The 11,256-nt window shown below is 38.3% G+C and overlaps 4 protein-coding genes across 4 annotated transcripts in view; 3 read left to right on the top strand and 1 right to left on the bottom strand.

Moving 5' to 3' along the window:
- Nucleotides 1–1,743: 1,743 nt before the first annotated feature.
- BATDEDRAFT_32566 (uncharacterized protein) lies at nucleotides 1,744–2,334 on the top strand (the record flags this gene model as incomplete). Its single annotated transcript, XM_006683161.1, has 1 exon — nucleotides 1,744–2,334. A coding segment is annotated over one exon (435 nt), but the record flags the coding sequence as incomplete, so codon positions are not given.
- Nucleotides 2,335–4,314: 1,980 nt separating this feature from the next.
- On the top strand, nucleotides 4,315–4,980 carry BATDEDRAFT_28778 (uncharacterized protein; the record flags this gene model as incomplete). Its single annotated transcript, XM_006683160.1, has 1 exon — nucleotides 4,315–4,980. The coding sequence occupies one exon, from the start codon at nucleotides 4,315–4,317 to the stop codon at nucleotides 4,978–4,980; it is 666 nt and encodes a 221-aa protein (XP_006683223.1).
- A 3,159-nt stretch (nucleotides 4,981–8,139) lies between these two features.
- BATDEDRAFT_28777 (uncharacterized protein) lies at nucleotides 8,140–9,815 on the top strand (the record flags this gene model as incomplete). Its single annotated transcript, XM_006683159.1, has 4 exons — nucleotides 8,140–8,367; nucleotides 8,445–9,354; nucleotides 9,426–9,615; nucleotides 9,686–9,815. 4 exons carry the CDS (start codon nucleotides 8,140–8,142, stop codon nucleotides 9,813–9,815), a joined length of 1,458 nt encoding a protein of 485 aa, XP_006683222.1.
- Nucleotides 9,816–10,713: 898 nt separating this feature from the next.
- Nucleotides 10,714–11,256, bottom strand: part of BATDEDRAFT_28776 (uncharacterized protein) — a gene marked incomplete at both ends in the record, with an annotated part of 848 nt that continues 305 nt past the window's right edge. Inside the window, one exon of the mRNA XM_006683158.1 lies at nucleotides 10,714–11,219. Within this exon, the coding sequence (XP_006683221.1) occupies nucleotides 10,714–11,219 (506 nt within the window). The remainder of the gene's footprint in view (nucleotides 11,220–11,256) is intronic.

Genomic DNA, 11,256 nt, shown 5'->3' with positions numbered 1-11,256 from the left:
AATTTGACATGGTTGGATTGACATGACATGAATACAGGAGTGTCGATCAAGCAGTGATTTGTGAAAGTATTGATACTATTGATAGTTTATGCAATGCTACAGATTGTGAAATGATTTCAGCCGAGTTGATAAGATCGGATTTGATTCAAACACTGAACGACTTGTGTATCAAACACAGCGACAACTTTGAACTAAAAACACGCATAATCAGCATGGCGGGATCAGTTGCATCCAAAATGCACGACTTTCCTGTATCGCTTGTACGATCGCTGGTTTTTGAGCAATTGACGATATCGATGTGTGATCTCCGCATGGGTTACTCTTTTCGCCTGTTTGGATATGTCAACGACATGATTCAGAAATCTACAAACAAGGCCGAGATGATCAAGGCGTTCCAAGAATATGGAATTGTGAACCAACTCAACACTATTTATTCACGTAGAGATATAAATCTGTATGGTTATAATGGTATTGTAAAACTACTCAAAACACTTGTTGATTTTGCCGACAATCATCCAGACAGTTCAATACGTACCGAGTTGGAACAAGGCGGGATATTTGAAAATCTAACGGCTATTGTAAAATCGGATACTACTCACTACAGAAACAAAAATATTATTGGCCAGATCATTGAAACGTGTTTCCAGCATCGGGTTCACGTTGCTAGTTCGAGCATTCAGCCATACGATGACAATGCCGAAATTGATATGAAATCTGGAATGGCCGGATATCCATATAAACAGGTACGCACACTTGTCGAGATGCGGTATATCCAGTATCTGCAATCTATACTTTGCAAACCCATGTGGTGGATCGATATCACAAGCCAGCATATTGTGGAGCAATGGAGGGCTGACTCACTCGATCGGAATATATTGCCATCAACATTTAATCTTGCATTGGAACAACTCGAGGTTTTTGTCAAACAGCTTGTTTGTAATGGCAGTGATGGATTGGGCACAATTGTCCCAGGACCTGTTGAACTGACGTATATACTGGACAATGGCATACCTGACAATGTACATACGCGATTGATGACAAATGTATCGGATATTGAACATGGATCAAATCACAACACTGGTCAAATGGTGCACAATCTGATTGATGCATCAATGTACAGTGTTGTATATGGACAAACGATGATTGTACCACTGAGTATACGACTCAAATACACCACAATGGTACCATGCGATATATTGTTATCGACTCGACTTGTTTCAGATACGCCCATCATTGACAGCAGTCCCAAGTTTATATCATGCAAGTTCCAATGGCTTCCGAGTGAATTCCGTGTCGAACAGGATGGCAGTGTGACCATCAACTCATACATCAACAATCTGAATCCGATATGGCATCGAGACATGTATAAATGCATTGCCAAAATATTCAAATGTTTTGTCCCGATGTTTGAAAGTCTGTTCAGAACGATGGATCCAATGTTCAAGTATATTGATCTTCGTAATGGCACAAAGGGATATGAGTCATCAAGCCAGTCAGATCATGATGATATGGAACCAGACACTCGAGTCATTCGTCCCGTGTATGTACCAACACTTCCGGAACATTTCCAATCCAAATATGAATCAGCAATGCCAGTATCACTGCGTGGTCGTAATCTGCAAGTCATTGTCAAACTCACCAACATTCAACTGACACCATCCAAACCTAAATACGACGAGGGAAACTGGCACATTGAAGGTCCAATTAACGAATCGATTATTGCAACTGGACTGTATTACTACGACGTGGAAAATATCACCACACCCAAACTCGATTTCCGCGAGGCTGTTGATCGGTTTGAACGTCGAAAAGCATCTGAGATTTATTGGAAAGATGTGTATGACATTGATCGAGAATCACCACGCAATCAGTATATAGGATCGCTTGAATTACCAAATGGTCGGTGTGTAGTTTATCCCAATCAATACCAACACAAAGAACAATCATTTGAACTTGCAGATCCAACTCAACCAGGACATTGCAAGATTTTGACATTTTTTGTAGTGAATCCAGCCTGTCGGATTGTTTCGACTGCACATGTGGCTCCGCAACAACCACAATGGTACAACTCGAGTTTTGACAAGACACCCATACTGCCTGAACTGTGGAATGATATCACGCAGTATATTCAAGGTGTTCAATCACCAACTGAAGCCAAACACCATCGAGATGAATTGACAAGTGACCGAACTCAAATCACAAGAGCATACAACGAATACAGATATGAGCGGAAGTATAATCTTGGTCTTTGGTGATGGATTGTGAGGTTGTGATTTATACAACAATGAGTTGCAATGCCAGTCGGATCTATGCAATTAAATGGATTGAATAAATTGAATGAATTGAATCAATCATGACAGTGATTGTTGATTATATTGACTGATCGTGTACAATTGATTGATACAAGTGATATGGATGCATCATTTGGTGTTGTTGAATCAGATCATTGCTTGATTCTGTCAATGTGATCAAATGGATTACTACAAAACTGGACATGCTCAAGTTGAATCAAGTATTGAATCGAGTATTGGATTGATATTTACACACAACCACAACCACAACCACAATTGCAATCAGCACAGTCTGAATATTAGACATTTGAACATCACGTATCGAGTTGTGGATAAATGCGAGTTGTCATATTGGACTGTTTTTGTAGTTTATTAATGATTTGATTCACGACTGTTTGAATTCAAGGCTCAATATGGATTACAACTGGATTGTCGTTGTTTCCATTTGGAATGCCAAATCTGTCAATGTGTTGATTGATTGCTAGTCCATTGTCCAATCCATTGATCAGTAATTGTTCAAATCAAAGTTGTATCCGAGTCGAGTTGTCAATCAGGATACCATAACCTGACATCCAAACGATTATTCAAACGATTGTCCAAACCATCAATGATTGTCAGAATAAGCTTTACGACTCGACTGCAATAACCACCACAGTCATGGTCAGGTTAGTATGTTGATCCGTTTACAAAGTTCCAATACTGCAACAGATTCAACATACTCTTGAAAGTGCTGCACACCACATGAATCCAGCAAACCCACTGATGAATTGAACCAATCAATTGACCAATGACATGACTCGATATTGGACATCGAGTTGCACACAGTTGGTAAAAAGTCACCGACATGTTCAGATAGTCAAACCTTGACTACAGGTTGATATCATCATCCAACACACCCAATACAACACACAATCTGGACGACTACTGGATCATATTGTGGATATCAATCAACGGAGCTACTGGTTCCAAACAACCATGTACAATCATGCACAGTCATTACAGGACAATATGATACATTTCTGAATAGCATGTTGTAATCAACACGAGTGGAGTTGTGCAATAGACTTGTCATGGTTTACAATGGTTTGATATGAACATGATGGCTCGGACTCTATTCAGTCGGATCAACTCGACTACAATTGGTCGTGTATATTATGATTGACACGAACAATTGTAGTTGAACTCGAATACAGATTGACTGTTGAATCACAATGCGTGGTATCAGCAACATGATGTGATATATAGTGGAATGTATACGCTAACCTGACATGTGTCATGTAGTGTGTATTCGATCAATATGGGTATTAGTAATCAACAAGCCATACGATGTTTGTGTTCGAGTGATGGAGTGGAGTGGAATGAGTGCATCAATCCAGAATACGAGTCAATCATGACATATGATCATGATGTGTGATTGATACAACTATAGTGACAATCGATATTGATATAGTAATACCCAACATGCAATGCCAACACAACAGTTGCAAGTCATTGATCATCAATGTGACATTGTGGTTGCAACATGAACTGCATTGTATTGATTCAGTTGATTGATTGAATTACTGGACAATGTGTAGTGATGATTGATCGTGTCGAGTTGAATGTAAAGTATCACTAAACCACATGTTGAATCATGTCAACCACAACACATATTGATGACCATCCAACAACTGAATATCAGCTCAGTTGCATATAGTCTTGTTTAAACATGTACATATCTGTTCATATTTCAACACACTGACCCTTTTAGGGTGGATAAGGGTGTAAAACACAATCAACCATATGATACTCGAATGTATAGTCAAACAGTGGTTTAATCAATATTGCGGGTGATCATATAAGGAGTAACCCTTTAAAGTTTGAGATTGGTGACAAATCACCATCAACCCTAATAATAAAGCCAATCCCTAAAACGGTCATCCAATATGCTTTTAATACAATCCATCCAATAGTGGATATAAATACAGTCCAGCCTTGCTTGTTGAATACCAATAATTACAACTTGCTCAACCAAGCCAATACAATGAAACTCGCAGTCACAATATTGGCATCAATCCTGGCCATCTGCTCGGTTACTACAGCCATCCCAGTCAATCCCAGTGCAGCTACAAGTGCTGAAACTAGCACTTCAACAGCTCAACCCACTGAAATTACAAGTACTGAATCTGAGTATCGGAAAATTTCTCATGAAGAAGCTACGGGTTTAGTTGATATCAGTCAATTTTCAGAGAATGATGCGAATTTGATTGAAGAATATCTACTAATGGATCAAAGATATGATGATATCAACAAACCGTATGACGTGGCCAATTTTGAAAGGCTTGACCAAGGAAAATTGGTGGAACAACTAACTGAACAAAAAGAGAAACTGTTACATAAACCTTATCAAGACGAGAATGATCCAATGTATCAAGAAGAGCTTGAAAATTCTAAATTGAAGCTTAAGAAAGCGCTAAGAGAACTCAAACGGATTGTAAAAAAGTGTGAGAGAATCGGTAACAGCCTTTATTACGCTACTTCGCAATTGAATTATAGCAGAGAAAATCTCGCAGAGCGCCTGTTCCAGAATGGCCCGAGTGGAACATCACTGAATTCTTATGTGGAATTTCTGGAATCAAATCGTGATTTTGTTGAAAAGATTTACGAATCTCTCACTCTTCAACTAAGCCAACAGTCAAAATCAGAGTAATCCTCTAATAATGGAAATAACCTTGGATCACGCTGAAATCAACTTGAAAATGAAGATTCATTCGATTGATCCGAATGCTAATCTGTATTGGTTTCGACTGACTCGATTGTATTTTTATTTGAATAAAATATGATACGATACAATTACCATTTGATATTATATCTGATCATTGTACACAGTCTTGGTTGGCATGATATCATATTGTACACTGACACTTGTATTTCCAACACAATATGGTTGATTATATATTGCATAGTTGTACACATTGATGATGCAGATATGCATGTATGTATTGTGTCGATATGATATTGCTTGACATGCTGCAAGCGATTGTTTGGAGCCACTATGCTTTTTGATTCAGTCATTAATACTTGCAAAGCGTTGGTCAATACTTTGATTCCGAATTACCAATTGATATGATGCTACACGGACAACAGATTCGTCGTGTTCAACACTACAAATATCTGGGTGTTGTGTTGCACAACCACTGTATCACACCATGTGACTGGAATATAATCAGGTTGCTGTATCCAATAGCATGTTGGTTGTGCCCGGTTCTTGCAAACCACCAACTCACAATCAACTTTCAGACACGAATATTCTTGGCAGTCATTCTATTAATGATCATGTATGCACTGGATCTGGTTGGTGGTTGGTGGTAACTTGACCTGCATACACAGTCAACAGTCAACAACGGTGTGCGACACATATTGAATGCATGCAAATACATGACTGTCAATTTCTTGTTGTTGAAATGGGTTCAGATCACCATTAGCTCACTCACTCGTTGCACCGATGCGATTGCATGATCAACTGGACATCAACCAAACCACATTCGAATGCATATGTTCCAGTCATGTGCATGGTGTATTGATTGTCAACTCACAATGTCAACTCCAACACATTCCACCATGATTATGGTCACATCATACCATGCTGATGTATGTCGATCGGTATCACATTGCAACCAGCTGTCATTCAATGACTGCAATGCAATACCGTGCATGTATTGTGACTGATACGCTGTGCACCATCAGCAAGTGTGCAACTGTCACTCGATATATCGACTCTGATATACAACAACATGCTGTGTTTACCATGATCAGGTTTTTGATCAATCTTGGACTCATGATACATGATTTGTCATGTTGGATCGTGTGGATGTGTCATGGACTGCAATTTAGTTGCAGACACACATATGTTGGACATTGACTGATGCATACTGTGCAATGACTGATCAGTGCGAGTGTAATTGCACACTTGGTGGTATTGTGCATTATGGTTGTTTGACAACGGATGAATGCTGGATTAGTCAGTTATATGCAATCCATCTGAATCAACCTATTTGGACAAACACTCGATGTAACTGACAACAATGTGTTTATATGGCTGTTGGATCAATCGAGTTTGTGCCGATAGCGTACCAGTGGTAACAAACAGCACGTTGTGATTATTACTGAGACCAACAAACATGGGTTTACCAATAAACTTGAGGCACCAACAACATATGCTTGTATGAATATGTGCTGTTTTCATGAGATCATTAACAGCATATGCTTGTATGAATATGGCCTGTTTTCATGAGATCATTTCATGTATTGAGTTGATGATAGTCGAGTAGATACTAATAGTTGATTGATATTACAGCCATATTGACTTGAATAGACCACCAAATAACAGTGTTGGTGTGTGATAAACAGTCAGTGTCATGAACTGATTGACAATACAGTGATATTGTTGGTGGTGATTGGCATGAAAACAACAGTTGCATTACTGATATGTGTCATGATTGTTGTTGAACTAGATTGCGATCGTATCTGTGATTCAGAATACAACAGAAACAACAAACGCTGGTTCAAGACTATTTCAGTTCAAAATCATAGTTTGTGAGCATCATATCATTGACACTGTTTATAATAATTCATAATGTATATTGAGTCAACAGTCAATGTCCAGTACAAAACTACAACCAATATTCAGCATTGTTTATTCCAAACCAACAGTCAATCATTGCAAGATAGTGTTCAACTCTACATGAATGCGATTGTATACCATTTTGGTTTCAGCTGTAAATTTGAGCCATTTCGACTTGTCCAAATTTTGCTTGTAATCTGTGCGATTTGTTGTGGATTCAGTGCAAAGGTGAACAAATCTGATATTTCTACTCGAGATGCTGGAGTCTCTTGATTGAATGCACTTTAACAAAGCAGTCAATACTCTGCTGTTTTGTTGGATCACATCAATTGATATACTCTTGGATACTTGTGGCTAGTTTACTGTGTTGTATTTGTTAGACATTGATTGTGATCTAGTTGGATGTCACGGATAGCAACAATCGACATGACAGTGGACACTATTGGACATGTACACTGCAATATGACTGTCAGCAACCATCACCATCAGTGTGTATCATGTGTTTAAAAAGTACTCGCATGCATTGGATTCAACACCACGTTTGTGATTGGGTTTGATTTGGATTGTATTGGTGGTGTTGTTTTGCATATATCGGTATATTGTGTGATGATTTGAATGACATGATCATCCATTATGGTTCATGTACACGATGACAATCTGACCTGTTGACACGGCCAGTTTGTTGAACGACCTGCCAATCCCCAATTCAATTATAGTACAATGTCACTCATTCAGTGTAGCAGCGACAGATTGCCGAGTTTGATGTTGATCATGTTGTGACACAATCAGCAGTGTTTGACGTATACAGTCTACATTGACCTAAAATGACTGTGCAGTCATACCAACAAAAAAGTCATGGTTTTGAAATACTGCAACAACAGGCTGTTTGATGCTGTTGTGTCCGAGTGATCCAAAACATGACTAATCGAACAATCAGTCAAGTATTTGGTATACAGTGACAGTATATGCTGTAGTAATGGATTGTATATGTGATGATAATTATCCATAATCAGAATGACAATTTGACACTACCTGATCACTGGATACATCACCACAATTGAAAATATCAACGCAGCATAATACTCAGGTTTATTTTCCACTATCAGCAATGTTTGTATATTGATTCGCCCTACAGGGTGTGTTCGGCTTTGTCCACCCTACATGGTGTACTTGTGTTTTTTAAATACCCATTTGAAAATTGCCGATTGTCACCCTTGAAACTGCCGTCATTATAAAACGGCAGTCATGTATCAGATTCAAGATATTTTCATCACACTACTTGATACAATGCTGATTACTCTAGAATGCATTCTACTTGCGTTACAGGCGGTTTCTGCAGTTCGAGTTTCATTAGAATCACCAATTGGAATTGACAGTCAGTCAAACAACAGGCTATCAAAACGATCACCCGTTGAATTGCGTCATGATGCTGATCAATGTTTCACAATTAAAGTCAATATTGATGGAATCAATGTATGTATCATGTCATGCACTGTAATTTAATATCAATTTGCACCACGTTTAATCAATCTCACACTTGTTTAAAATAGTTGGGTTTACAAGTCGATTCATCATTTTCTGATATAGTTGTACCACTTTCTAGTTCAAGCAACGATGTAGGTTTGACTCCGCAATACACTCCAAGTGGGCAACCCGTTACTATAAATTACAAAGGCAAAGAGTATAGAGGAATTAGTTCCGACGCAGCTGTGACGATTCCGGGTACTGGGATAACTGACATTGATTTACCTGTACTAGCAATCCAAAAACAATCGCCAGATCTAGTTGGCATTGGTGGAAAACTCAAGCAAGGAGTATTTGGGTTTGCCTATTTCTCGTTGTCAAAGCATCATCCACCAACCACTGCAATGGATATTTTGTACAATTATGGTGTTATTCCTAATAACGAGATTGGCATTCAACTATGTCCGTATGAAATGACTTCAAAAAGTTTCATCAATATAGGAAATACGGACGTAGCTGAAAAATGTGGAACGGATGGAAGGAGTATTGCATGGGTAAATTCACCGACAAACGATTATTTTACTGTCAACATCAAGAGTGTACTAATCAATGACAAACAAGTGGATCTACCCGAGGAATTTCAGCAAGTTGTGGAAAATGGACGTGCTTTGTATTCATATCTACATACATGCTTTATGTATATGCGTTTTCCTCAAGCAGTCGTGGATGTGCTGATCAATGATATCCTTAATAGTGGTGCGATCACTATCAAGAATACTATGATTAGTAGCAAGCTCGGCAAAATAATAATTAAAAAGAAGCTACAGAACAACCATCTAATGACTAAATCCAAGTATAATATCGATTGGGTCAAGCTGCCGACAATTACAATTACAGTGTTTGCTCAAACTCCTGTAACTGATGACAACCACGATTCCGTTGTAACGATCAAACTGGGTCCCAAAGACTATTTACGAAGCTATAATTCTAAAGATTGTAAATATTTGACAATTGTATGCAATATGTGTTGTTTGATTAACCTGACTAATATACCTGCTGAACTATAGACCTGTTTGCTGTACAAGCTGGTCCAAATGATAATGCAGTTCTTGGTACATCATTTATGGCCCGACTTGGATTGACATTTGATCGAACAAATAAACGCATTGGATTTGGTCCTGGATGTGGATGCGAAGTCTCGACTGATGGATATCCTATTATTTCAAACGGTTATCGAGTGATCTGGTCACCATCACAGTAAGTTGTTTGATATTGATGTGTGCATGTGTTGATTGATACTGATCATGAATTTGATGCATATTGTTAGATTTCCTGAACAACCAAGTACTTCAATTCCAGATGGCAGATCTACTCTCAGGAGATCGTTTTCGCGACTTGGTAGTATTCGTCGTGGTAGTAAGCATTCAAAGCCTAATTATGAGAAATTTGATGGATAAACAGATATATAGCAATAAAACTGGTTATTGTTGCATGGATGATGTACGTCAGGACTCTTGGTGTTAATAATCATCAACTACAACGATCAAGTAGTTGTACCTGAAAACACTCACCACACTGTCAACAGTCACAATAACTCACGATAAACTCGACTAAATACAATACATTAGTGACATACTGATATTATATGTATATTTAATGTGGTGTGTCCATGTTTGACTGTGTGATATGTTCAAGCCGTGCATGTATTGGATCAGTCCAGTGTGTATCGTAGTTGTTTGGTACACGATGATCACGCATACTATTGTATTGGTAATACATGGTATTGATTGAATACACATCATGTAGCTCAATCATGGTATGCATTGTTTGAATTCATCACTGTATATCTGGATGATCATGTCGATACTGGATGCGCGATATCAACAGTTGCAATATGGTATACTGCTGCAAATATCATGATTATTACATTCCATTGGTGTGTGATCATATTGCACCAATCGACCAGTATACGATCACTGAATACATCAACATGTGCATAATGACCATATTGTTGGCATTGCATATTCAACATGTGATACTTGACACACTACACAGTTGACACTGCAACTGATGTGTGTAATCAGTCAGGCTATTGATGCAACCATTTTGACACCACAATCAACGAGTCAAACCAGTCAAATTGGTTGGATCTGATATCGACACACATGACTATTGTTGGTATTGGTGTTGTATGTGTCAATATGACATGTCAAGCAATATCATATCGACACGATACACACATACATGTACTTCCAATATCAAATATCAAATGGTAATCATATTGTATCGTATCGTATTTTATTCAAATAAAAACACAATCGAGTCAGTCGAAACCAGTTCAGATTAGCAATCAAATCAAACGGGTGATTCATCTGAATCTTCAGAACTGGGTGGACTCAAAAATGATTTGCGCTCATTCTTGGATTTGGAAGTTTTCCATAAACGAGAACGAGAATGGGATTTGGAAGCTCTTTGTGTACTGGATGATGCTTGAGTGTGTTGAACTGTAGACGCTTCGCTTGGTGATGATGGACTTTTATGATGTTGTGATTGGTTCTGGGTTCCACTAGTAGAGGCTTGCTCGGATTTTGGCTGTTTGTTTAGTTGGAGAATAAGAGATTGGTAGATACCTTCAACAAAATTGCGATTTGATTTCAGAAATTCGATTCGAGAATCCAGTGATGCTGCATTCGGATCATTTTGGAACAGGAGCTCTGCAAGTTTTTTTCTGGCTAAACGAAGCGACCAATCAGCGTAACAAAAATCTTTATCGAGTTTCAGACGCTCTTCTTGAATGCTGAAGAATTTTTCGTTCCCTTCTCTAATCTTCAGCATTTTTTTTTCTTTCTCTTCTTGATACTCTGGATCATCCTTGTTGTTCAGATATTTTATGAACAG

Source organism: Batrachochytrium dendrobatidis, assembly GCF_000203795.2.
Source record: "Batrachochytrium dendrobatidis JAM81 unplaced genomic scaffold BATDEscaffold_37, whole genome shotgun sequence".
NCBI lineage: Eukaryota > Fungi > Chytridiomycota > Chytridiomycetes > Rhizophydiales > Batrachochytrium > Batrachochytrium dendrobatidis.
This window is presented reverse-complemented; position numbering and strand designations above follow the sequence as displayed.